The sequence below is a fragment of the Sordaria macrospora genome, chromosome 7 (genome assembly GCF_033870435.1).
Source record: "Sordaria macrospora chromosome 7, complete sequence".
NCBI lineage: Eukaryota > Fungi > Ascomycota > Sordariomycetes > Sordariales > Sordariaceae > Sordaria > Sordaria macrospora.
In genome coordinates this window covers 1,087,845-1,115,340 of record NC_089377.1, presented here as the reverse complement: position 1 = coordinate 1,115,340, position 27,496 = coordinate 1,087,845, and the positions used below count along the sequence as shown (strand labels likewise).

At 51.8% G+C, this 27,496-nt stretch overlaps 6 protein-coding genes across 6 annotated transcripts; 3 read left to right on the top strand and 3 right to left on the bottom strand.

The window, feature by feature from the left end:
• Nucleotides 1–1,595: 1,595 nt before the first annotated feature.
• Nucleotides 1,596–1,985, bottom strand: SMAC4_14067 (uncharacterized protein; the record flags this gene model as incomplete). The annotated part of the gene is made up of 1 exon (XM_066091763.1): nt 1,596–1,985. The coding sequence occupies one exon, from the start codon at nt 1,983–1,985 to the stop codon at nt 1,596–1,598; it is 390 nt and encodes a 129-aa protein (XP_065947697.1).
• Nucleotides 1,986–3,602: 1,617 nt separating this feature from the next.
• On the top strand, nt 3,603–5,843 carry SMAC4_03390 (uncharacterized protein; the record flags this gene model as incomplete). The annotated part of the gene is made up of 1 exon (XM_003353024.1): nt 3,603–5,843. The coding sequence occupies one exon, from the start codon at nt 3,603–3,605 to the stop codon at nt 5,841–5,843; it is 2,241 nt and encodes a 746-aa protein (XP_003353072.1).
• A 4,792-nt stretch (nt 5,844–10,635) lies between these two features.
• On the top strand, nt 10,636–12,610 carry SMAC4_12847 (uncharacterized protein). The gene is made up of 2 exons (XM_066091105.1): nt 10,636–11,291; nt 11,612–12,610. Exons 1-2 carry the CDS (start codon nt 11,032–11,034, stop codon nt 11,691–11,693), a joined length of 342 nt encoding a protein of 113 aa, XP_065947696.1. The 5' UTR covers nt 10,636–11,031; the 3' UTR covers nt 11,694–12,610.
• Nucleotides 12,611–13,075: 465 nt separating this feature from the next.
• Nucleotides 13,076–14,734, bottom strand: SMAC4_03391 (uncharacterized protein). Its single transcript, XM_003353025.2, has 2 exons — nt 14,275–14,734; nt 13,076–14,202 (listed from the first exon to the last, which is right to left on the bottom strand). The coding sequence occupies exons 1-2, from the start codon at nt 14,477–14,479 to the stop codon at nt 13,190–13,192; spliced, it is 1,218 nt and encodes a 405-aa protein (XP_003353073.1). The 5' UTR covers nt 14,480–14,734; the 3' UTR covers nt 13,076–13,189.
• A 397-nt stretch (nt 14,735–15,131) lies between these two features.
• On the top strand, nt 15,132–19,189 carry SMAC4_03392 (uncharacterized protein). The gene is made up of 3 exons (XM_003353026.2): nt 15,132–16,412; nt 16,468–17,311; nt 17,362–19,189. The coding sequence occupies exons 1-3, from the start codon at nt 15,810–15,812 to the stop codon at nt 18,942–18,944; spliced, it is 3,030 nt and encodes a 1,009-aa protein (XP_003353074.1). The 5' UTR covers nt 15,132–15,809; the 3' UTR covers nt 18,945–19,189.
• Nucleotides 19,190–19,371: 182 nt separating this feature from the next.
• SMAC4_03393 (uncharacterized protein) lies at nt 19,372–25,085 on the bottom strand. The gene is made up of 3 exons (XM_003353027.2): nt 24,797–25,085; nt 22,625–24,251; nt 19,372–22,562 (listed from the first exon to the last, which is right to left on the bottom strand). Exons 2-3 carry the CDS (start codon nt 23,520–23,522, stop codon nt 20,080–20,082), a joined length of 3,381 nt encoding a protein of 1,126 aa, XP_003353075.1. The 5' UTR covers nt 23,523–24,251; nt 24,797–25,085; the 3' UTR covers nt 19,372–20,079.
• Nucleotides 25,086–27,496: the final 2,411 nt, after the last annotated feature.

Below are 27,496 nucleotides of genomic sequence, written 5' to 3'. Positions count from 1 at the left end.
CGTTAACAACCTGCTATTTAATAACTTATATTTTAATTAGGAGCACTCTCCACGCACACTCAAAAATCCTACAAACACGCTTATCAGATAAGCACAAGTGGCCACAGTCGCGAATCTTTCTCCGAATCAATTACGGAAAAGACTTACCTATAGTATTCACATCTGATTAAAAAGCTGTAATTGCTTCATTCCTTTAAAATAAGCGTAGTTTTAGCTATTTCTTGGGAGTCAACCTAGAAGAAGTACGAGTAAGTACTTATTAATATCCAACCATCTACTATTCGTCACCCGGAAGACTAATAATCTCTAAAAACCCTTGATCATTATTGGAAAAGCCTGTTAACCAAGGTTAGGATAAAAATTGAGTATATATAGCTTTATAGCTTGCTTTTGTTCTCAAGTGACCTTGAGAAGTGTACTTTCATGAGCGCGTTTGTAGGGTTTTTGGGCGTGCGTGGAGGATATCCCTTTAATTATCGCTACTTCTATTAATTCCCCATCGCACAACTATAGTAACAACACTAAGAATATAATAGGGGATAAACGTATAGCTTTTGTATTTTTAAGCACAAGTGACAAGGGTAGGGCTTTTATAAGCAGGACTCTTAACACCTCCAGTCATTAAAGAGGTGGCACATGGGCGCACATATGCACAAAAACCAAACTATATTAATTTGCTAAGCAAATGGGTGGTACTGCATGTACCCTTATTTTTAGGATTCAATGTGTACTTGGCAATTAACCGCCCTGACCCCATGGCCCTAGCCATGGGGGAGGAGATGTTTCTAATCCTGACAAGTAGGTGCAACTTGCAGCGATGTACCGCTAATTCTCATTCGATTTGGATACCTTAAAAGGGGGAGCTAAACTTCTAACAGTCAAGACTGGCCCCCATCTGCAAGCCCGCTGGAACCCTCTGGGCGCCAAACTCTCGCTTCAAGAACCAGATCGGGTATGATGAGGAGCTAAGAGGAATTCAAATCGACTGAGAATTAGCGGTATTCAAGCTTGCTGACAAAGAACGCAATGCCAGTGAATGACCAGTCCTGTATGGGCTTTGTAAACCGTTGTGCCAGTCGGGTACCCATGAAGGGAGGGGACACTGTTCATCCACACCGTCCTCCATTTCCGTGACTCCCTTTTTGGGAAACTGTGCCCAACCAAAGACTTCGAGATGTTCGTGCCCATTTTGAATGAGAGCTCTTGCTATTTGCGTCAAGATCATCCGTCGTCTTCGCCTCATTTGATTAATCTGGGCGGATATTGAGATCTTGGGTATTAGATGTAAGACCAAGTAGGCCATACACCCTATCCCGATATCTTGATGATGTACTTGCGCAATGTGGATTAGAGTATAAACGTTCAAGGAGTCTCAAAAGTCTCATCGACCGTCCTTCGTCAAGCTGAGAATTTCGCCACTCCAAAGCCACGAATATGACAGAGAAGTTGTGAAAGATCTCTTTCAAGGTGCCCAATTCAAACGATTGTAACGTGGCCATCGACGTCTTGGGTAAGTCAAGCCAGCTTGGATGTGCACAGCGCCATAATATCTCCTGAAACAGACGTGATGCCATTGAAGTACGGGCAATTTCCAACTACCTATCTCCGCATACAAAGACGGTGTCTCTAGCTAAAGACAACTCCTGTATGATCCAGATGCGCGAAAACCACACTCTACTGAGCCACTTCTGTAGCCTGTGGTCTCGGATGAGGGGGGCATATGTCATCACCACATCGTCTATTACACGACGGAAATATGGGGAAGACCAGTTTTCGTCGTCGGCCAGGAACATCCTCTCCTCCTCTATTCTATCCTCGAAATTCCCGGATTCCGTTTCGATTGAATTTGCCAAACCTATTCCTCGAAGGTGTTCCCTATATACCTGCGCGACATGGGCATGGCCATCCATGACATCGTCTGAGCCGTCAGCGGTGGGGCCAAGCCAAACGATTACTTGCTGTGCCAAAGAATAGATTTTTCGCATAAGGTCAACCTGCGCAGATTTCTCTTGGTTATTTGATTGGTCGATGCAGATCTGATCGATCCAAATTGTAAGGGACCCTGATTCACAAGAGCTCCGGAGGTGTCGCAGAGCGCTATCGAGAGAAACCGTTATGGGTATGCTGACGGTTTCACGTTCGTGGTTATTGCCAAGACCACAGCCATCTGTTGGTCGACTGTTTAGGCTAATCCCATGCTCGTAGTTCCTTGCTTCCGCTGGCTTGATGGTGAAGATTTCGCGGGATTAGGTACAACCGCCCCAGGCGTACGAGAGAGCTTGGTACGATGGGGTTTGAAACGTCCTTGCGGAATCCTTCGTCAGGCCACAGCCCTGACAAGCGTCACGGCAGTATTTGGGCGGGAGTTTGATATACCAGAGCGGGTCACGACGAGAACAACTCGAACAAGGAAGGTCATCTCTGGCGTATTGGGGAGGCTCTTCGATGAGGCCCGTGTATAATCGACACCAGATGTCCGAAACGAAGACCAGTGTTCCCTCTGAGGGGGCCAGTGAGAGCTCCAGTTCTCTCCCGTTCAACCCTGGGAAAAAAGAACCAAGCCAACAAAAAAAAAACCCGTATCTTGTTGAACGTTATGGAGGTTTTCAGCCTTGCCAGACTTGACCTTTCTGCGAAAATTGTGAACAGGCAGTGACCAAAATCAGCCTATCATAGTAGCGGATAGCCGCCGTTGTGTTGCCATTCCATGTGGTACCTAACAATCAAGAGATCGGATAAAATGGTGTGCTGTTAAGGCTGTGGCAGACAAGAAGGTTGGACAATTTCAATTCCACCCAATTTCAGATTCTGAAGAGTCTTCTCCGACGAAGTGTGATCGAGTGTCTGGAGGGAAAGTGCGATGATCCGATGCTGCGAACGTGGAAGGAACCATTCATCCACGCCCAACCCTAACCCCTCATACCCCTCTCATCATATCGGCCAGCTTCCCCGCACGTAGCAGCAAATGCACAACTTTCATCTCACGCTTCCATCGGGGTCAATTGTTCCTATCTTCCCAGACCACTGCTCGTCTGTATGCTGCTGATACTCGACACTCGAGGGGCCGGCCGGCCGGAGTTAAGGTAGTCCGAGGACCAGGTCGTGAAATCAAGGCACTTTCAGTAAGATCATGAACCAGACATTGCTGCTTGGTGCGAGTGCATCGACAGAGAGAGACAGTTGTGAAGTGACGATAGCTTCAACCTCCTCCAGTGGTTCGCTTCTCACGTTCGACGGACTTTGACAAACGAAACGAAACCACTCCAAGAAGTTATATAGGTGAGAACTGAGAAGTGAAGAAAGGCTTGGCGCTTACCGAAATACTGGTGCACTCTAGCCTATCAAGTTCCCCGCAACAAAAATGTGTCAGCTTACGCTCAAGTCTGACGGCTGAGATTCAGGCACTTCGTTTTTTTTTGGCAACTTCAGCTGCTGAATATCTTCACCTAGCTATCTAATGGGAATAGCTTCATAATTGCCCTCTTTCGGTGTCTGCATCTTCCATCCGGCATACTTCGGCACTCACTCAATATCAGTGAGTGTCTGACATCTGATGACCCAGTTGTCTTTTAGACTCCATGTAACTCCTCTCAGCAACCACAATGGGCCACGCACACCCCTACATCCAACTCCCCTCAAACGTCACTCCCTCCTCCGTCTCATCATCTCCCATCGCCTCAACCTGCTCAGCCCCCCGCTTCAACTACACCTCAGCCTGCCCTCTCCCCGACCCCAACACCACCATCCGTCTCCTGGAAATCTGCCCCGGCTACAACCACTCCGACACCGAAGACCTCTACTGTACGCTCTACACCACCTCCATCATCTCCTCCTCCTCCTCATCATCACCACCGCCCCATACCGCCCTCTCCTACGCCTGGGGCGAAGGCACCAAGTCCCGTCGCATACGAATCCTTTCCCAATCCCAGTTCCAAACCCTCAAAGAAAACCATCATGACCCCGACAAGGGCTCTTTATCCCAGGACCTTTACAAAAACGCGTCCTTCCTCAGCATCACGCCCCCCCTAGACACCTGCCTGCGCACCCTTTGCCGATTCAACTGCCGCTGGGGACCAACCCACCCTCCGGCGCTCTGGATCGATCAGATCTGCATCAACCAGGACGACGACGAAGAAAAGGGGTTTCAGGTGGCGCTCATGAAGGAGATCTACTCGCTAGCGGATAAAGTGCTTGTGTGGCTTGGTCCTGACGCAGACGCCTGCGATGAGGTGATGCAAGGGTTGGCGGCGATGGGATACTTGACTATGCACCACTCGGGAGGAGTGCTTGGTGGGCCGCCGATGAATTGGGTGCCGAACCCTGATGAGGCGCTCTTTGATAAGCTGGAAACGCATCCGGAAGTAAAAGAGCTGCTGAGGAAGGTCATACCGGTTTTTGTCCCGCTGGCGGTGTCCAGCAAGCTGGAGGCGTGGCTGAAGAGAAGTTGGTTTTCGAGAGTGTGGGTGATACAGGAGTTTTGTCTCAATAAAAACGTGCTCGTGGCGTGTGGACGCACCATGACGTTTGGCGAGCTTCTGTGTCTGGCGCAGGAACTGTTTCTGCTTTTTGATCGGATTAGAGCAAATGTGTATGCTCTGCCGATGGCGGTGCGCGAGGAGATCGGCGAGAGTCTTGCGTTGCTTCAGTCGGTGCCGATGGAGCGAATGCCGGTAAGGTTGGGACACTTATTTGGGATGCGGCTGTGGCAGAGACAGGGAAGACGGACGCCGTTGCGTAATCTGCTGGAGAGAATGTTTACATCCGCTAGTACGGCCGATGATCGCGTGGTTCCGCAAGCTACCAAGTACCGCGATAGGATTTATGGGTTACTCGGTCTGGCGAGCGATGCTGAGGATTTGGACATTCGGCCGGATTATAGAAGATCGACATCGACTGCTGAGGTTCTAACCCAGGTGGCGCGAGCTATCATTCAGAAGGAGTCGCAGCTTCATGTTTTTCGCTTTGCGCAGTTTCCAAAGGCGAATGTTGAAGACGATGACGACGGAGTTGATGGTGGTGTCCAGTTGGCATCTCTGCCGTCGTGGGTACCGGACTGGGCAAATGATACCGAGTGTAGTCTGGCGTTGGAGACAGATTACTCGGCGTGCGGGAAGTTTCTAACAGCCGAGATTATGCCAACCTCGAGCCCTGCGGTCCTTGGTCTCCGTGGCGTTGTTGTTGACACGATTGAGGACTTGGGTGTCCCATGGCCCTCAACCACCAACCGCACTCCTGAGTTGATTGTCAAATATTTTGAGTCACTGATGCGACTATGGAATATGTCCAACGAAAAGGGCGATGATATCTACCCAACGTCTTCCCGGCGTGATGAGGCCTTCTGGCGTCTGACTGTGGGGGATCGTCGTTACCACGGCCAATCCGGAGAATGGGCCCCAGGGAAGCCATTCTCAGCTTTTGTGTCCAGAGAGCCCGCAACGTCCAGCACCCTGTCAGCTTTCCAAGAGCTGCTAGAGTTTTGCCGTGTCAATATTTTGTTGAACCGGGATGAAAAACAAGGCGGAGGAGGAGATTTAAGCCCAGAGCTGCGACAGTTCGTCAAAGACCGAGGGATAATGATCCATAATATCCCGGGGTCAAGCATACCCGACTCCGGACGTGTGCGTATCGCTAGCAGCCGTTCAGCAGAAGTTGCCGCTCAAAACTTGAACCAACAAGCCGTTGTTACAGCTTCAGAGTCTCCCTCATCAAGGAACAACACAGAGATCAATCCCTCCTCCCACGATACCCCAGACCCGACATCATCATCTCCAGCCCATCCACCACCATCAAACCACATAGAAGTCATCATCGCCGACCCCAACAAACCTCCATCCACTACCTAGGGGACCCGAAAACCCCCCAATCGAGCGACACCATCGTTCTCTACCCCAATGACATCCTCAACTTTAGCACCATCAATCCCAGTCCAGCTGGAAGGACTGTGGCATTTAGCAAAACGCACTGCGAGGGCCTCATGGACTCCTCCGATCCGATAAAAGACCGATGGTTAGAGCTGAACGTCACTCCCGGTTCGTACATTTTTGACGCGGGTCGGATGCGTGATAAAAGGCCGCTCGTGACCAGAGAGAAAGGGTACTTGGGCATGGCGCCGGAACATGCTCGACCAGGTGATTTGGTTGTGGTTTTTGGTGGGGGGAGAGTACCGTTTGTTATTAGGCCGGTGGTGGCTTCGGGGGCTTCAAGAGAAGAAGAACAGAGTGGTGATAGATACATCTTTGTTGGGGAGGCGTATTGTGATGGGATCATGGATGGGGAGTTGGAGGGGAGGTTTGATTTGGAAGGGGAGAAGAGGGAGTTTTACCTTGTTTGATGTGTAGACCGGAGGAATATTGGGTATGGCGTCGTGTGAACCTTCCGGTTTTTTCTGTTCCTGACACTTGAGATCCCGGGAAAACAATCATCGCTTTGCTCAGCTGAGACATGCTAAAAAGACGGGGCACGTTGCCTCCGTCGTAGATTGGCGCAATTTCTTTGTTTGTGGGAGGACGGCAAGTGCTATGTAGCGGCGCTCGAGAGGGAAAGATTTTCCTGGTGATGCAGCTTGGATGCGATTCGCACCTTCCATTTTCCAATGGAGATGATTGACCGTCCTTTCGGTGCCTTCCATGGACTTCAGTCTTTGCGAGGAAGGAACAACGAGTTATCCAAAATACTGGGAAAGGTCGAACAAATGGAAGAAGAAAAAACCGGGGTGCGAGCGCTGTGGCCTTGAGGTCTCATTGGAATTATTGGGCCCATTTAACTGGCCGACTTCCGCGCACCTTGTTGCCCAACCTTCTCTCGGGCAAAAAAGAACATCTGCACTGGTCTCTTCCCCGTCTCCTGTCATCCATCCTTTGCTGTTTTCCACTACAGTACGCACCGTCATCGGCGTCATTCGTCGTGGCCATCCTCGTCCCTCCATTTCATACTCTTTATGTTTTGGCTAGGTAGAGCATGCCCGTGCCTCGCCTCTTCTTAACCAATCCTTAAGCCCTTGGTGCTTGATCTTTCTCCCGCTTTGTTCAACATTTTTTTCATAGCCTGTTGTAGTTCATCTTTAAGTTCATCGCCCTTGACTCTTTTCCTTCCACCTCCCTCCGCTGCCTTCTCTTCGCCATCAGTTTGGGTTCGCTTTCTCCTGAAACCATCCCCACTTCCAACAACCTTACGTTGCTGCGACTTCCGGAGCTCCAGCTTGCGGTCGTGCGGTTTCTTATCACATTCACGTCACTTCCGACCTGACTCGCACCGTTCATCTCTCCTCTTTATCCTTCACTACGCCCCGAGGTTCTCCCCAAGCCACAATGTCTGAGACCGGCGCGAACAAGTTCAGCTATGACTCCGTCCCTCTTTCCAACGCCAGTACTTCAGTTCGTCTCTTGAAGCTTTTGCCAGCCTCCGTCTGTCCTGATGGCAATCTCTACGGCGAAATCTATACTGTAACTCTATCGGACGCACCCAAATATGCTTCTCTCTCATATGCATGGGGTGATAATGACCGAACCCATAACTTACGAGTTCTCAGTCGCGATCAGCGTCTTGAATCGGCAGAGGGTCACGGTGCTATTCACCAGTCTACGGATGCACGACTCCTTCCTATCACTCTGACACTGGATATCTGCTTGCGCCACCTCCTTGATCTCACGATCATGCAGATAGACGGCACACCCAGAGATCATTCCCTCGCGTATACTGTGACGAACCGTTACAAGCACAGGAGTATATCGCTGGGATCAGAACAACGGTAAGAATAGCCAAAAGGTATTGATAAGATGTGATAGCTATTGCCTGCTGAGGAGCCCTATATAAGAGGTCTGGGAGACTTCTTTATATAAGGGTTCTCTATGGTGCGCCGCTGCGCCGCTCCGGCGGCGCTGGTACTGCAGCGCCCTCCTTATTGGTCTATGTAGCTAATTACATAAGTGATCCCTTATTGGATCGTAACATATACCCCCCTGTGGATTGACCAGATCTGCATCAACCAAGAAGACGCCAAAGAAAAATCTTGTCAAGTTCAGATTATGGGGAGCATCTACTCATCAGCAGACACTACATATGCTTGGCTTGGCCCGGCCGCTGACAGCTCCGATGAAGTGATGAAGGCGTTCTTCCAACTAGCTTTCTACTTGGAAAGCTTTGGGTGTCCTGGCCTACTTTCATACGTTCAATCGATGTATATGTCTGGTGTTCAACTTAATTGCGATCTCCGGGAGCCTACCGAACGAGATTTACTCCAACAAGCAATAGACATTTTTGTTCCCCTAGCACGCGAAAGGAAGGTTCTGGCTTTTTCTGAAAGGAGTTGGTTCTCGCGGATATGGGTCATTCAAGAGTTTTGCCTCTCTGCAAAGGTAAACATTGTTTGCGGCCGTCTTGTATTGCACGAAGAGATTTTGAGCATAGCTGTGGATGTGTTCCGGGGCTTGTCATTTGCAAGGGAGAATGCAAATGTTCAGGTTCCTGCAGACCTTTTGGAGAGACTTGTCATGCTCAACTCACTGCCAAGTGATTGTCGACTCGGTAGATTCCAGCTAAGTCTTTTTGGGTTGAGACAATGGCAGCGCCTATTGCGACAAAAGGGAATGTCTTTACTCGAACTACTGATAGAGGTATCAGCTCCCGAAGTATTTAGTATGGCCCCATTCCGTTCTACACAGTATCGGGATAGAATTTACGGACTGCTTGGCCTAGCGTACGATTCGGAAAGGCTTGGTATCTGGCTGGATTACACTGAAACAACATCGACTGCAACAGTGCTGACGCAGACAGCACGGGTGATCATTAAAAAGGAAGCAAGTGTCTACCTTCTTCGGTATGCACAGTTTCCAAAGGACAAGGTCGAGGATAACGATGCTGATATCCCGCTACCTTCATGGGTACCAGACTGGTCCAATGAGAGAAAAGAGTCCTACGAACGTGGACGTCCAGGTTTGCCTCTGTTTCGGCCTGCGGGAAGTTTACCGCGGTAGACCTTCTACCTCCCCCTGACGATGCGACACTTGGACTTTGTGGCTATTTGGTCGATACCATTAACGCAATGGGCATTCCGTGGGACTTTCATACGGCTACCGATGTTAGGTATTGCTATTATGCTATGGGGTACTTTGCAGCCTTCAAGAGGTTGCAAGTTCTCTCCGAGAAGAACTCCGACATATATCCGAGTAGTTCGAGGCGCGATGAAGCAGAATAGCGTGTTACCATTACTGACCAGTGGAAGGAAGGGCGTGGTCTCAAGGATCTTGACTACTGTAGGGCAAAACCAGAGACAGTCACTCCTGCCTTCCAACAGTTAAAGGAAGCCTGGAGGTGCTATACATACCGCCTAAGAGAAGCGATCCAAAACAACGATCTGGATCCATATTCGGAAGCCTCAAAATATATCGAAGATCAGTGGGACGAACTTACGAGCGCCAAATTATATACACATCATACACGTATATCAGATAAGAGATCTCCCTACGTTACCGCCACAAAAGGGTATCTGGGGATGGCTCCCCGGCGTTCAAAAGTTGGAGACGTCGTCGTCATTTTCTGCGGAGATAGGATACCATATGTGATCAGGCTAAAAGGCAACGGAGACAACACCTACACCTTTGTGGGCGAGGCATATTGTGACGGGATCATGGATGGAGAGCTTGCGGATAAGCTGGAGAGTGAGAGGCAGGATTTCTACCTTGTTTGAAATCCATTTCGTCAATTTCTCTTCTCTTTTTCTTTTCTTTCGTTCCTTTCTATAATTTTTTACTCCCACCTTGTGTGGCCAATCTCCGGTTATAGTTCCAAATAGGTTGGGCGTTTGGACGTTTTCGTACTTCGCTTCTACTTGTTCACGCCGTCAGGGTCGAATGATCTCGTTTTTCTTTCCTCCAACAAAACGCTCATTACTTGTTCTTTGTCTCCGTGAAAACAAGTCTTTGAACTGCTGCTGCGTGTGATAAATACGTGGAAATGCCCGGTCATCGTCTTGCTCTCAACAACACTCACCCCAACATCCGACTTCGTAACCGCTCACACACCCTTTTCGCCCGGCTTGGTGATTGCTCACATATAGAACTCGGCCATGTCAAAACTATCATGCAATATTCCCCTTCAATTCTTCTCTCATACGAGGGTAATCTAGTATCATTGTCGGACCATGCTTACTCGGGATTATACTTACTCGGGATTATACCCCGATTCTGACGGCCGGTGTAAGAATCGGCATGGTGTTATGCTGTGCCGCCAAAGAAAACGGACCAAAATTCTGCGCTGTTCTTTTTCTTATGGACAAGATCCATTTGAAACTTAAAATCCCGTCCACTTACTACCAAACTTTGCAGGCCTTTTTTTGACGATCTGTGATTGAGTGTCCAAAGGGGAAGTACGACGATGTTGTTCACTTGGAAGGAACCATCTACAGTTCAGCACATCCAACCCTAACCCCTCATCACCACTCAACCGGAAGATATCGGCCAGCTTCCCCGCACGTGACAGCTTCTTGCACAACTCCCCTCTCACACATTCATTAATTCGCGCACAGACCCCTCTCCGGTGCCCGCACCGCTTATGCTTACACCAATCCAGTCATTCACGAACTCACCAACCAATCAATCGGTCGCAACCGACGACAGCTTGCCCAGCCCAGTCGCAAACTGCGACCACAATCCACCACCACAACTGGAACTGCCTCGCTCCTTGCAACTCCATCACCTGGCATCATCAAACTCCGCCCGCCTCCCGCGCCCGGCTCCATCATCACGCACCCACGCGGACACAGCATAGTGGAGAAACGCCCTTACCGTTCGTGAACGAAGCGCAACTCCACATTGCCCCGGATTTCCCGTTCCGTCAGTTCGATTCAATTGAGTAATCAATCAGTCGGGGGTTGCATCTGTCATTCAACAACCTCCATCCAACCCTCAACTACCAAACCATCTTCAACTCAACAGTCTGTCGCATCGCACCCGACTGTTCTCAACCTCACCTCACCACACCACCAAACCGATCGCACCATCTCAACCAAACCACCGAACCACAAACAAACCAAAAATGCCATCCCCCACTCTCCTCCGCGCCTCAGCCGGCGCCCTCGGCTGCGCCGCCCAGCTTGCCTCCCGGCGCGCATTCACCACCACCGTTGCCGTCCGCGGCGGCGGCGCCCCGCACTACGACCCGCCCAGCGGCTGGCTGTTCGGCGTGCGGCCCGGCGAGGAGTACAAGAAGGAAGGATGGGAGGGACCCTTCTTTTATGGAATCTGCGGTAGCTTTGTTGTTGCTACTATTGCGTATGCTTTTAAGCCTGATACTAGGTATGTTCCTTTCTTGGTGGTTTGGATGGGGGAGTTTGGGAGAATGAGGGGGAGGAGATTGAGGAGGCAGAGGATGAGGGATGGGTGGGACTGAGGGGGGGATGGAGGGGCAGAGAAAGATTGGAAGAGGAAGGGAACGAGGAAAAGAGGGGAGATGGTGAGAGGAGGCGGATTATGGGGATCTATGGGGAGAAGAGTGGCGGTTCTCCACAACTGCGACAGGACTCAAAGACCGAAAACATGTGGTTCTGAGGAGGGACTTGTGCTAGGAGACAATTCAGCTGTCTGAACTGGACATAAGCTAACATACCCACCAACAGCATCCAAACATGGGCTCTCGAAGAGGCTCGCCGCCGACTAGAGGCCGAGGGCATCCTCGAGGATCCTCATCCCGAGAAGTAAACGTCTTGTTCGAGCATAACCAACCCCCCACACCTCGATCGACCATGCATTCATAAAACGAAGTGCGGGACAACAACGGCAATACTCCAAATCATACGAGACGGTGGTTTACGGACGGAGAGATGGGATACAGGAACAGTCGAGACAGCCCAGCCAAACAAGTACAGCAGTAACAAGCAACAACACAACGATCAGGGACCGGTTACACAGGACGGCCTTTTCACACACCACCGCCAGGTCTAGACGATGAATTCGATGGGGGACATGCGACGGAGCAATGAAATTAGAAAGTGAGATGAAGGCGGGGCGGATGGGATGCTTGGGATTGGACGGTTTGCGGGACGGCGAATTCATTGCGACTTGCACTGCACTGCTTAGACGATGGAATTGATCATTTGAGAAAAACATACATACGTACACATACTCCCCCCATCACCACTTTTCGTCAGGTCTGCTTGTCAAGGTCGACTCTGTAGACTTTGACAAGTTGCCCTTTCCATCTGTATATCATATTGCGTTTTGCTTGAGAGGTACGATGGTAGGTTTTATAGCTGTTATTATGGACGGAGGCTCTGCTGTTACAACTAAAAGGAGGCTGGGATCCTGTTATCATAGGGATGCGATAGACTGAGGAGGCTTGTTGCTTTTGCTATACTGATAGACGGTGGTTGTATGCTTTATTCCATTCGTTACGCCTCTCCACTCTATCATTCCTATAATGTTAGATTATGGTGGGTATTAGGGGTTGATGAAGCGACCAAACTGTTCTGATTCGTAGTCGTGCGAATCAGCTCTTTTTTCAATGGCTATTACAGAAGGCATCATCACCGCTGGATAAAATAACTCCTCCTTCTCAATGAGTTTCAAGGTAAGGTGTTGAAAGCCTCGGTCTCTTTTGAGGCTCATCACAGATGAATTGGTCGTAGATGGCAGGGAGGCATAGGCCGGCCCTGGCTCAAGTAGTAGTACTTAGAGTCTGTGTTCGGGGTTGTACATTCAACACTGGACACGCAGTCGTCGGATAAGACAGCCTCGAAAGCGTAGGCGGCAACCTTAAGAGGTGAAGCGCGCCACTTTAGTCCCCGGTCCGTACCTGCCCTCTTATCTACCTAGTCTAGTAGCAACGGCGTTCGAATCTATCTGCCTTTGGCACTATCGGACACCCTTAACCCCTTTTGTTATTTGTTTTTGTGCAGTGCTCTTCAACCAACCCTCTCATTTTTGCAGACAGTTAGGTACTTATTGTCCGTCAAATGCGATGTGTGTATCACGACGGAAATAGGCAACCCGAAGGCAACTTGTGGAAGGTGAAAACAGACTTTGTCGTAAACCAGCTATCTCCGCAAATCCCATGTCATAACCCCCAAACAAAGTATATACAGGAAAAAAGTCTCCAAAATGTTAACTTTTCATGTGAATAAAAAATCTTCGCTTAAATCATTTTTGTCTTCTCATCACGCCACGCCGTTCAGGTATCTATAAAATCTTCTTCTTCTTTACTCGCAAACATAGCTCCACTCATGCTCCTCATCACCGTACTGCCTGGCCTCCATCCAGTTCTTGATCTTCATGGTAAGCTCGCCGCTCTCCTCCTCGGGCTTAAGACCGCAGTTGACGAGCTGGCCCTTCCAGCTGATGGAGCGGACCGGGCTCACGATAGCGGCGGTACCCGCGCCGAAAGCCTCAATGAGACGGCCCTCGTTGGCCGCCTCGGCAAGCTCCTTCATCGTGTACTTGCGCTCCTCAATCTTCCAGCCCTCAGGCTCCAGCCTCTCACGAGCCAGCGCGAGGACGGAGTCACGCGTGACGCCCTCGAGGATGGTGCCGTCGAGGGGAGCGGTGACGAGGGTCTTCTGACCGGTCTTCTTGTCCTTGAGAGCAACGAAGAAGTTCATGGTGCCGACCTCGGTGACGTACTCCTCCTCGCCGAAAAGCCACAGGTTCTGCTGGAAACCGCGGCTCATGGCCTCGACCTGGGGCACGATGCAGGGCGCGTAGTTGGCGCCGAGCTTCTTGTCACCGACACCGCCGGGCCAGGCGCGCACGGCGTAGTCGGTCGCCTCGAGCGAGACGGCCTTGAAGCCCGTGGGGTAGTAAGGGCCGACGGGGGAGGCGATGACGTAGAGCAGAGCCGAACCGGGGGGACCGACGCCGAGGGTCTTTTGCGTGCCGATCATGGTCGGGCGAAGGTACAGAGAGTAGCCGCGCTGCTCGGGGATGAAGCGACTGTCGAGCTTGACCAGCTTGGCGATCAGGTCGATCAGGGCGGGCGGGTTGAAAGTGGGAAGGGCGATGCGGGCGGCCGACTTGTTGAAGCGCGCCATGTTCTTGTCGGGGCGGAAGAGGCGGATCTTGCCGGCCTTGTCCTTGTACGCCTTCATGCCCTCGAAACACTCGAAAGCGTAGTGGAAGACGCAGGTGGCGGGGTCGAGAGAGAGGTTCTGGTAAGGCTTGATCTCGGGCGCGTTCCAGCCATTCTCTTTGGTCCATTCGATGGTGAGCATATGGTCTGTTGGTTAGAAGGGTTGTTAGTTAAAAGCTGTTTTGCGCATTCTTCCGTTTGGAGGCAAGGGGACGTTACCAGTGAAGTTGCGGCCAAAGACGAGCTCCTTGGGCTCAAGAAGGGGCTTGGGCTGGGTGCTCTTCTCGACCTTGAGCTTGGAAGGGTCCATATCGGCAGTGCCGGCGGCGGCGCTGTACTGGCGGGCAGCGGTGGCGGAGAAGGCACCGAAGCATGGCCTCGAGGGCTGGAAGGCCGCAGCCCTGCGGAGGGAGGTGCGGAACATGTTGGTGATGTGTTGGTTTTGGTGTTTTGGTCAAGTTTGGGTATCAATGGCTGGAAACAACACAACTCCTCTCTAAATAAAAAAAGGACTAAAGTGGATATCGTGGGGGGGAAAAGAAAAGAAAGCAGATGAATGATGATCTCTTCGCTCAGACACGGGACAAGACAAGAAGAGGACACTCGAAGGAGGACAGAGGACAGTAATATCTATTTACTACTCATATACCTAAGGAAAGAGTCAGTCAGACCGCCCTGGATTCCCGCGCACGGCACAAAGTGGACGAAAGTGGACGACGGCAATGTTGGGAACAAGGGACCATCGGAGGGCGATCGGAGCTTGATCTGGGCCAATTGACCCAATCAGACTTGTCCCTTATCATCTCCGCCGTTCCCGACAAGCCCGCCCCATGCCGCAGCTAACCACGTATCCACGGAGTCATTGCAGTCTCGACTCGGTGTTGTTGGCGGACATTGCATTGTTAGTCGTGTTCCAGAACACGTCTGCCGCGCCCCGCAAAAAGCCCTCTTGAATGCAACAGGTGGGGTGTAGCTCCCTAACAAAGTCCACCGCCCTCGGGGTTCAAAGTCGCGAGGCCGTGAACTGTGTGAAGCAAGCTCCCCGCTATCATCGCTGTCATTCCTGCTATCTTTCCCCCGAGGCCATCTTGTCTTTTCTTATCAGTTTGCTGCAAGCTTCAACTTCAGCCTTACCACCAAGTGACACACCACTGCCTCTCGACTTGGCGATTGGGCCTTGCGCGCAGTTACACTGGGCTGCAATAACGGGAGGCCAAGCTTGTGCCGAAACGTACTAACAACTGCCTTGTGCCATCGTCCGGGACCCTTCATTGTTCTTCGAAGCACCAACATCGGTTGGTTGCGCTGTCGTCTCTCTTTGATCCTCTCATCCGGTGTCCCCTACGAATGCGATTGCGATTCTGTCCGGTCTAATATTACAACAGTATTCGCTGGAGCTTGTTCGATATCTGTTAGTGGAGGGGTCTTGGCTGGACGACCATCGTTAACGGAAGCATCAACTGCGTAGGTAGGTACGAACCGCATCATTCCCGTCCGTACCTGTAAGGCCAAGTCAATTAGATAATGAGAAATCTCCAATTTCAACTGCTTCCCGACCTGACATCCCCTTACATCGTTCATGTACCATTATTATTACTATTATTTTCCCCTCCATAGTGCACGCCAATGGATCCAAAGAAACGGTGACCGGGAATTCCGACTCTAATCGAACTTCAACTCCAGCGCCTCAACCCCCGAAAGCCACCCAGCGCAAACCATCCACCGAATCCGCGAACTCCCCGACCGAATAAATCATGGCCCTCGCCGGCGTCTTCAAGTCGCTTGGCGCGACAAATATCAACTCCAATTACAGCATATCTTCCACCCTCACGACGACAGCCGGACCATGGAAGATCTACCCGGCCAAGAAGAAGTCCACCGGCAAGGAGTACTCGGTCTTCGTCTTCGACAGGAAAATCCTCGATGCGCATAGCAAGGACCTCAGCCGATCAAGCGCCGCCGGTTTTAAGAAGGTTGTGGAAGAGGTGGTTGAACGGTTGAAGAAGGAGGCCTCTTCGCTGGCCCGGCTACGGCATCCTGCCATTTTGGAGCTCGTCGAACCGGTGGAGGAAACACGAGGTGGTGGCCTACAATTTGTCACGGAACCGGTAACAACATCACTTGCGGCAGTACTACAAGAGAAGGACGACCAAGAACGAAATGGTGTCGGTGGCCGATCAAGTCGTTATGTCAGAGAGGGACCCGACGGCACCCGGAGGCGGCGTGAGGTGGAAATAGACGAGCTGGAGTACCAGAAGGGATTGCTACAAGTCAGCAAAGCTTTGGAGTTTCTACACGAGAATGCCGGACTGGTCCACGGCAACCTGACCCCAGATGCTATTCTTATCAATGCCAAGGTGAGTACCTCCTTCTTTAGTCCTCGGATATGGCACATGCGCTGACCCCTTACAGTCAGACTGGAAGGTCAGTGGTCTCGCTTTCTGCAGCCCGCAACAAGACTCGAACAAGCCGACGTCGATACAACCCATCAGTCTCTCAGAGGTCCTGCATTATGAGCCCAGGCTACCTCGGACTGTTCAGATGAACCTCGACTACACCTCTCCGGACTTTGTTCTCGACAACAACCTTACATCTTCCGCCGACATGTTCTCGTTGGGTCTGCTCTGCATATCTCTATACAACTCGCCCCATCGGTCACCTTTCGAGTGCAACTCCAGTTTATCCTCCTATAAAAGACACTTCCAGTCTTCACAAGGCGTACCTTCTTCGACCAACAACTACCTCTGTTCTCGAGAGCTACCCAAGGAGCTAGCCAACCATGTCCTACCAAGGCTTATCACCCGAAGACCGGCCACACGGATGACGGCCAGGGAGTTCCAGCAGAGCGAGTACTTCAACAACATTATGGTCAAGACATTGCGCTTCCTGGACACCTTCCCGGCCAAGACACCAAATGAGAAGCAGGCGTTCTTGAGAGGGTTGATCAAGGTCCTACCAGACTTTCCCAACTCGGTCATGGAAAAGAAGATTCTTCCGGGGTTGTTGGAGGAGATGAAGGATAAGGAGCTTATTTCCTTGATTCTGCACAATATCTTCAAGATTGTTGAGCTTTTGCCGTCAACCGCGGGCAAGAGAGCCTTTGGAGATCGGGTGCGACCGGTTATCAAGGAGATCTTTGTCACCAACGCAAAACAGGCACAGGAGAGAGACCCTGCTAGGGATGCAGGTTTGATGATCATCATTGAGCAGCTACCTGTTATCGTTTCTGCCTGTCCTGGAAAAGAGTTTAAAGACGGTAAGCTCCTAATTCTATATTTTGTATGAGCTGTCCGCTAACAATACTAGACATCCTCCCCATCATCTTCGCCGCCCTGGAGTCCCCAACCCCCGTCCTCGTTGGCGCGGCACTCCAATGTCTCCCAAGCGTTCTCCCAGTCCTAGACTTCAGCACCATCAAGAACGAGCTCTTCCCCGTAGTCGCCATGATCTTCAGCAAAACCAACAGTCTGGCCATCAAAGTCCGCGGCCTTCAAGCCTTTGTGGTTCTCTGCGGAGGCTCCACTGACCCCTTGGCGAACAACGACGGCCTCGACGGACTCGGTCCCTCCGAAAGGAAACCTTCGTCTAGCTCTAGTGCACTGGACAAGTTTACCATGCAGGAAAAGATCGTACCTCTGATCAAGGCCATCAAGACCAAGGAACCAGCCGTTATGATCGCCGCTCTTAACGTCCTGAGGATCGTGGGGAAAGCAGCTGATGCTGAATTTGTGGCCATGGAGATCTTGCCCATATTGTGGGCGATGAGCCTAACGCCCTTGCTCGACCTTAAGCAGTTCCAGTCTTTCATGGATCTGATCAGGAGCCTGTCCAAGCGGGTGGAAGACGAACAAACTAGGAAGCTTCAGGAGCTCAACGGCGGTAACGCTTCCGGTCCAGCAGAGGACTTCATGTCCCTAGGCGGGCTATCCGGGTCCTCGGCTCTGGACACGAACGGGACATCAGCCAATGATTTCGCGGCTCTAGTCGGCGGCGGCAGCGGTAACACTAACAGTAACGCTAGCCCGCTCGACTCCGGCGGATGGGACGATGCCCTGACCTTCGGCTCTAAGCCAGCGGTTACCTCCCCCGGTATCCGCTCCGGCACCGGCACCGGCCGCTCAACCCCCGCCGCGACCTTCTCCTGGTCCTCCACTCCTCCCGTCACCACCCCCGCTCCTTCATCAACTCTCAAACCTCAAACCACCGGCTCCCAGTTCCGTACTGTAACACCAGACCTCGGCTCCTTCCAGGCTTTAACACCCCAGTCCACTCAATTCTCTCAGCCACTGCAACCTACCCCCTCCACCATCACCTCTCCAACAGGCACAGGCATCAACTGGGGCGCAGCCACACAACCACAACCGCAAGCAAATCTCTGGTCATCAACACCAACATCAACCGTCACCTCACCCTCTATCGCTCCACCAACAAATGCCTTTGGGGGTATGAACCTAGGTCAGTTATCGAGCAACAACCGAACCAGCTCCTCGTTTTCACTACAGCCGCCACCATCAGCCTCATCAGTGTCAACACCTGGCTTCGGCTCGGCGACCGGAGGGTTCAGTCTTGCGTCACCACCCAAGCCTCCTACAGTGACAAGTGGACCGTCATGGGGATCCGGATCGGGATCTTCGCTTGGTACTTTGAGTAGTCTGAACAATGGCGCCAATAGTATGGGGAATATGATGGCTGCTAAGAGCACGAGCAGCTTTGCGAATATGGGGAGTGGGATGGGAAGGGGGATGAGTATGGGTAGCATGATGCAACCACTTCAACCACAATCTTCGGGGTGGGGGACGACGCCATTACAGCCTCAACAAGCTCAACCGCAGCAGCAGCAGCAACAACAGAGTAAATCGGGTTTGGATAAGTACGAGAGTTTACTTTGACGAGCTGGATGAGGGGATGAATGGGAGAAGAGGTGTGAGTCAAAAGGGAGCTGGCTGAGTAAAAGTTGAAGTTGAGGTTGAAGTGAAAGCTTGTTGAAGTTCATATCTGAGCGTACTAAAACCATAATACATACCCTACCTACCATCGCTTTTGAAGCAAAAGAAGAGGTGTCTTGTTGGCGCTTGGTTGTGCTTACAAACAGCCTCTTTTGTTTTGGAGTGAATGGACAAGGGCTAATTGATCAAGATATTGTTCACCTTATTACATCTTGTTTCACATTGTCTTTTCAACATCTTTTCAATCATATTAATACCAATCACTGCCAATCAAAACTACCTACTACCTACTATACTCACCCTTGCTCCCTCCCGTATGACGGTACTGGAAGAAGAAGAAGAAGAAGAAGAAGAAGAAGAAGGCGACAGACCAAAACAAAAAGGCCTTCTTTCACCATAATTGTTTCTTTTTGCTGACTTGTCTGTCGCCCACTTTTGTGTAGTCAAGATACATATATTCCGCCCATGCCGATGCGATCTCCCTACTACAATACAACACTTGTACCCACCCCACGGGTACTTGCCAGCCTCTTTTTCAACCAGTGTTGGTCTATCTTTCTTTCTACGGAACACGTACAGATTGACATCAGCGCTCGCTCACTTCTCACTTTTTCCAGGACCCTGCTCCAGATGAAGATACTTAAGAGACTCCTAAAACATCTTACCATGCCGCTGCTGCGGTTGCCATGGGCTTGGGGTAGTTATACGCCTTCGCGGCTGTGCCCGGGCCCTTTTCATTATTTATCAGTCACTAGTTCTAAAGGTACCTAGCAGCGCACCATATGGTATGGTGTACAAACACAGAAGAGGGGACGAGGCTGTAGTAAGAAAGTCAGTGGTAAGGTAGGAAGATAACTCTTGTGTTCAACCCCAAATAAACTGACTGAAAAGCAGAACTCCGCTGAAGCTAATAAAGCAGAAATAAAGCACTGGACACCACCCCTCCATTAACCACTTATAACTACCTTTGACCAGTTCTTCCCCTATCTCTTCCTCTTCCCGTATTTCCCACGACACCTCAGTTTGTGTCTTTTTGTTGTGGTCAGTTCATCCAATCCCACCCTAGCCTAAGCAAGACCTAAGCCTCCTCACCACCCTTATCCTCCACCTCCAACGGCGTCACTCCCCCTTTATCACCCTTGATGATATGCGCCTGGACAATAGTCTCTCCAGCAGTGTTAGTCACTAGAGACTTGACTTCCTCCTTTGGCGCCTCCTCAGAACTAGAGCTAGGACCAGTAGCCAAGGAGTTAGTGACCGGAGTACTAGCGGCAGCAGCCTCAGCCTTTGCCGAAGCGGTAGTAGCATCGCGCTTATCTTCCACGTTTTCGGTCTCGGAAGAAGCAGCGGTGACGGTAGGCGGTTCCTGGGTCTCCTTGGTCTCAGTCTCCTTGGCTTCCGTCTTGGTCTCCTCCGCCTGTGCCTGCTCGGCCTGCTCGGCTTCGATGGGTACTTGCTCATGCGCAGGAGCTTCGGTGGAAGTAGGGGTATCAACCTGAACGGAAGATTCGGCATCGGCATCGGCCTCGGCTGCGGCCTGCTCCTCAGCCCTGACCTCCTTTTCAATGGCGGGAGTCGAGGGGAAAGCACCGGGTGCTTCGGAGGTGATAGCCTCGGGGGAAGCACTGGACTCGGACTCGGGCTCGGGAGCCTTCTCTTCCTTGGTCTCGTGCTTCGAGGCTTCCTCCTCCTTAGCTTCCTTCTGGACAGGTTCAGGAACAAGCTTCTCTGCCACAGCCTTGGCCTCATCCTTGACTTCCTCAATCTTGGGCTTCTCGGCCTCAGCTGGCGACTCAGTCTTGACCTCAGCCTCAACCTCCTCCTTGGGCTTTTCCTCAACAGGCTTCTCCTCAGTGAGAGCCTTCAACTCAACAACGCCAACACTAACACCTCCCTCCTCACTCTCAGGATCAATAGCCCAATAACTAATCGAAACCGAGAAACTGAGCTTCGGCCCCTCGTCCTTCTTAGTCTCCGTCTGTGCCGGCGCCGCAGCAGCAGCAGCAGCAGCGGCCTTAGCAGCAGCAGGCGCCCTCCTCTGGGGACCCCTCGCCCTGCCCTTCCTAGCATCACTAAGCGGCACCTTCTCCTTCTCTTCCACCTTCTCCTGCTCCTCAGCCGATGTCTCCTCCTTCTTCGCCGGAATCTGCGGGCCAAGTTTCAGACGGTTGTTAAGGTCGTTCATGAAACCGGCCTGCAGAGCGGCAATCTTAGAGCCCATCGGACGAGCGGGGACGGCGGGCTTCTGACGGGGAGGAGCAGCGGCCTCGGCGGGTTCGAGGCCGCCTGAGGTTGGGCTGGCTTTGACGGGGCGCGCGGGAATGGCGGGCTTGGGGGCCGGCTTGGGCTTGGGACGGTCGGGGATGGATGGGCGAGAGGGAAGAGATGGACGTGAGGGGATTGCCGGTGGCGAGGGCTTTCGTTCTGTGACCGCGGCGGAAGTGGGGACAGGCTCCTTTGGCTCCGGTGTCTCTTCCCTAGCCTCGGGCTTCTCGGAGATCTTTTCGTCAATCTTGGGCTCAGGCTCCTCTGTACGAGGAGAGATCTTGGCAGATTCGGCCGTCGCCTCTTCCGTCTGCTCCTCGTCTTGCTGGGGAGTAGAGACCTCCGTCTGCAGCTGCAAGCTCTCCGGGCTATCCTCCCAAACATCACGACTGGGGAATCTCTGAGCCATGGCCGGCCTGGCAGCCTTGGCAGCCTCCTTCACTTCCTGCAGAAGATGGGGCTGGCCCTGGACCCAGGAAGGTCTGCTCTGGTGCGAAGAAGGCTTGGGGGTACTCGACTTGACGAAACCATCAGGGCCGTTCTCCCGAGCCTCCTTCTCAGCAAGCTCCTCTTGCTGGCGGGCAAACGCCTGAGCAAAGGTCTCACCCTCGCGAGGTTCGATCCGGGGCTTGGCCTGCTCCTGACCCTCATCCTCCTGCTGCTGCTCAGCAATTGGTTCCGGTGTGGAAACTTCGGCTGTGTACATGGTACTGCTGGGGGCATCCTCCCAGACATCAGCACTAGGAAAGCGGCGCTTATGCTCGGACTTGGGTCTCAGAGGAACCTCAGGCTTCTTCGCGGGCTGTTCGTCGTCCTTGAAGAGGGGCTCGTATTCCTCGACATCGTCAAGGGGCGTAGAGCGCATTTCGAACGAGTTCTCCTTGTAGATGCTGGCCGGTCTGCTAGTCGGGCGGCTCTTGGGCTCAGCGCTTTCGCGGCGCCCGGGCACAACGGCCGGCTCATGAGCGTAGGGAGATGGGTTCTTGGCGACCTCGTCTTCGGCAAGAATGGGCGCAGTGTACTCCTCGTCCTCCTCAGCCGTCGGTGCTGATCCGTCCATGGACTTGCCTCTTGAACTGCGACTGTTGGGCTCATCCACATGAATTACATTCTTGGGCTCTTCGTCCTCCTCTAGAGCGCGGGACTCGCCATTATCATCTTGCACAGCAAAGGTTGGCTTGACAGGGGACTTGTGGCCGGAGGAATGAGGGCGGGGAGAGGCGACGCGGGATGTAGATTCCTCAATGGCCTGCCATCCAACCTGCTCGCTGGGGGTACCGGGGTAGTTCTGGACACCTGCGGGCAGAGCATGTTAGCCAAGGCAACTGTCATAAAGAGTACATACAGGTGGTGCTTACCAAGACCAGAGCCACGGCTGGCGGTTTCCCTCACAATCTTGTTTAGGTTCTCGCTGCTCATCGAGAAGTTGTTGGCACGATCATACTGGTAAGGCGTGTGTTCCTTCTTGCGAGCCTCGGGATGCTTCTCGTAATACGCCTTTTCAAGCTTGTCGGCAGCAAAAACGCCATGGCCGTGGAGGCCATAGCTCCCGGGAGGAAGAATGCCGCGGGCAGAAGTCCTACGGCTGTGATGCTTGACCTTGTCGGGGCCTGCGCCGGGAGCAGGCGAGGGGGCCTGGACATCACCAGCGTTCTTGTACATGGGCACTTGCTGGCCAATCTCGGGGATGCCAGGCTCGTCCTCCAAGTCCACCGACAGCTGGCTAGTAGTGCTAGCCTTCTTCTTCAGACTCTTGTTGGACGGGAGAACGTGCGTGGACTGGTCGTCACTGCTGGGACGGCCGATTCCGAAAGCGGCGGCTCTGTCGCTATCAGTGCGGGTGACGGCCATGATGCGCTGCTTGGCATTGGCAGGAGGCAGAGACGGCTTGGGCGCATGAAGCTTGAGATCGTGACCGATAGTCCTGGTCTGCTCGGGGGCAGCACTCTGCTCACTGGAAGGAGTGCTCTCGGTGAGATTGGCATATTCCATGCCCTCCTGACCGAGCGAGGGCAGGTCGACAGACGTGGATCTCTTGATTTCCTCGCCATTGTGACCGTTGCGCAGAGGATGGCTTGACTTGGGCTGAATAGGCCCCTCGTTAAGAGGCGACGGCGCAAAGCGGTTCGGATTCGGGCTCATGGAGCGCTCAATGCGGCTCTTAAGCGGGCGTGGAGGGATCATTGGAGCGGGCTGTTTCTCGGTACTCCTAGACGGTCTAGGGGGGACGGGAGGCTGAGATTCTGTGGTAGACATGGTGATATCTGGGGCTCGGGACGAGTCGAAGCTATGTATGTTCGGTGTGTATAATGGAAGGAATGTTCCCGTTCGTTATCAGCCGGGGTGAATCTGGCTCAGTGACCAATGTCGACGTGTGAATGCACGTGTAAGTGGCAGTGTTGGGTATGATGGGTCGTGGTAGATTCGTCAGAGTCACTCGTGTAAGTGGCTCGGTACTAAGGTGACTATCGGAGGAACGTGCGCCTCTTGTTAGCCCATGTTCTTCTTTCAAGGATGCAAAGTCAAAGAACAACGGGGATGCAAGATAAGTGCGCCTGGCCCGGCAGAATAGAACAATGCAGGTAAGGCAGTGGTAATCAAGTTGATCCTGCAACAAGGGTATGTTGTTGAAGGTGAGGGAAGTGGGTGTGGTGCTTCGTGATCTTTGGTGATAATGATGGGTGGTGATACGGCAGCGCAGCGAGTGTCCAGCCAGAAAGGGGCAACCCGGGGGAGAAGCTGGGCTTCCGGATCGCCGTTCCTCTTGGGCACCGCTTGTGGTTATGGACGGGTTGAAATAAGCTGGAAACCACCGCGCTTGCGTCCATTCGCTTGGGATTTCAGTGCGTCTCAGTTCTGTTCGGTTGGCGCGGTCCTTTTTTCTGTTGGGGGGAATGGAATCGTGGAAGGTACGGTAGGTGTTCCAAGACTTTGCTCAGGCAGCCTTCCGCCGCAAGATAAGAAGTCTCGTCACTGCCACGGAGACTTGTACCGAGAAGCCCGGTACCGTCAGATAAGATGATGCTGGGTACTTTTCTTTGCAATAGTACGAGCAGTACATGTAGCTGGAAGATGTGCCTCCGTGTACAACTTGAGCTTCTCCTGGTCTGGATGTAGCTGTCACAGGAAGGAGGGAGATCACCATTGACTATCGGCTTGCACATAGAAAGCTTCAAGTTGATGTCTTTCCTCCTTTCCCAGCTTCCCCAGTCCATCCATTGATAAGTGTCATCCACTCCTCTTCTGCCAAACTCGGGATCACGGAGACTCCGAAGTTTGCTCAGAGTGGTCCGGTTCCGTGAGGTTGACCCGGATTCATGGAAGGTGGTGTTGATGGAGGGGCTTGAAGATTGTGTCCATGTAAGGCCAGCATGTAAGGCCAGCATGTAAGGCCAGCATGTAAGGCCAGCGCTTGCTCAAGGCCCGTTGAAATCCGCATACGACCTTGACAAGCTGGGGAAATCGGGATGGGATGGGATGGGATGGGATGAGATGGGATGGGATGGCGTGTGTCACTGTACTGTACTCACCTAGAGATAAGGTTCCGTGTTGACAATGCAAGTATAATGGTGGTGATATCGGGTGATTAGGTTCATAGGAAAGATTAGTTGGAGGTCGGGCGGTGGTTTTCAAAGTCAATTGGAAAGTGGCCTGTCGTGCTTTCTTTGAAGGAGCTCAGATCAGGTCGATCGAGTAAGTTGCGAGTCGAAGCAATAATGGAAACGGGTTTGCAATGGAAACTCCGGGGGAGGCGCGCTGGCCACTTATATCGTCTTTATTATGTTTTTCAGGTGTTCGTCACCCATCATTCATGCCGCACGCCAGCAACAACACAACGTTGTGACTTCAGTACATACTGTCCCAACTTTGTTTATCCGCACAATGAATTGTCTCTTTTTCATGACCAATTGGGTCATTTACTTGCATGCTTTCTCCAAAACTCTCACAGCATGTGCATCGTCAATGCCTTCATTAGGCTTAGGACAGAGTGCCCCAAATGCCCCTCGCTGTCATTAGCGATTCCAACCGCCATCGTACCGCAAAGGTACCGCCAAAACCCGTCATGGGGCGCATACAGTGTTGTTGTGTTGTTACCCATACGGTACGAATCGACCGGTTCCTGATCGAGTCCGTTCTCTTTACGATGCTGCCATCTGACCGTCAAACTCTGCCGTCAAGCCGAGTTGATCCCGTACTTAACTGTCTTCTTCATAATATTCTCCTCATTCAGTTGAAATCCCGATGTTGTGATTCAAGACAGACAGACAGCTTGAGCAAAGCAACTGCCCTGCCTGAAGAACAACAACTGCTCATCAAGGTGCACACTCCAACTGGAAGCTCCCCCCTGGCAGGCGCCTCAAAGAACATTTCAGGTTTTCCAGCGTTAACCCCTTTCAGGACACCCCTGGCACCCGCTTGGAAGCCCCGTCATATCTCTACCCCACCATTGCCCCACCTCTTTGAGATGCAACGGGCTGCAGCTTCCTCGACCACGGCCAAGTCCTCCTACCTCGATTGCAGAAGTCCAGAGCTGTTTAGGACTCTTCAGTGTCAGCTTTTGTGCTCAAGTGACGTGAAGAGTTTTTACCAGACGCTTATCTTCTAACCTTTCTTTTTCATTCCGTCTTCACGTCCCTCAACTCTGTCTGTCGAGGATCAGGCCCTGAGATGGAGAGCGGATACACCTTAAATAGGTGGGGCCTACTGATCTGCCCTTCTTTCCACTTCATGACATGGGTTGTTTCGATGTTGTTCTTGATCAGACTCTCCTCAGAAACACAACACCTATGTACAGTAGAGACCCTAGTAAATGCAAATAATCCGGGCTCTATGGGGGACCTCAAACACACTTGCATTTACTAGGCATCTTGCATTTACTGGGGTCTCACTTACACACAAAATGGCTAATCCGGGCCGCCAAAATACTTGCAATTAATGGGCACTTTTGTATGGACTTGAATTTACTGGGGGTTGCATTTACTAGGGTCTCTACTGTACATGCATTGACTCTAGCGAGACGGCAGCTCCGGTGATGAACAAGTCCAAGACTCCGGGCCGTTCCCCTCATCTTCTCCCCTCTCGTCAAAACGGTCCCAAGAGATGTTGGGAATGCAACGAGCCCCAGAAACAGACACGATTCGCAAAGCTTCAAGCCAATCACAACCTGCAACACGACAGTTGTGCCTAAACTTAACGGTGACCGCTTCTTTACACGCCAGGGCAAGCTTCTGTGCCATTTGACGCACCTCTTGCATATCAGAAAAAAAGGTTAATCACGAGTTATGGACATTGTCAAAGTATAAGACAGGTACCGGTGTTTATCTCGCCAAACCCGGGGCTGAACCTGTTGGCTCCTTGCCAGCCGAACACGTATTATAGCTCTGACCACCGTCCACGATAGCAAGGTTTCAAAGAAAATGGTACGTCCCTGTTTTTCTTGTCTGTGTGTTCTGCGATTCAAGCACCGGAATTTCCTGATCGCGATGTCTTCAGCAAATGCTTCTTTCTCCTCCAAAAAGAACCCTGAAGAACAGAAACCCCCAAAACATGACGCAATCCCCATTCGATCGTCAAGCCTCAAACTACATAACATCATACCATCCCACGCACAACAACTAACGGGTAAGACCCTTTGTTGCGAGCACGCTTTCCCGTGGCAACAACTTCGGTTCTTGAATAACAGCAAACTCAAGCAACTACAAATAGAAACTTGTCATATCCCGAAGAGCCAAAAACGTGGGGAGCCCGTTAAAAGTTATACAGAACAACGATCGTGGCACAAGAAACACCAAACCTGCATAGCGAACCAATTTCCAATAAACGCCTAGAAACGCCATTATGTCATTCCTTTGGTTCCGTTTTCCACGATCTTTTTCAACAACAGCTCTATCTGCCCACAAGACAACCGATCATACCAAGCAAAAAACATAACCAAGAAAAACCTAGACAAGAGATTGACAGGAACTGCTGATAATTATGTATCCGTTTCATCCAAGACATCGACACTATCTGAAAGGTGGTCAACCACGTCCACGAACTTCACCTTCTCCCGTCAACTACCCTAGGCCTACACAGTAACTACCTACCTCTAACTACATAAGTACCTGGACCACTTAAAACCCATGACACCAACCCCAGCTTTTCTTCCTACACTATGTAGCACGAACCCACCGTTACCTATTTCGGTATTTCATCGATCACAAGACCAAACAAAGTGTGCTTTTTCTTTC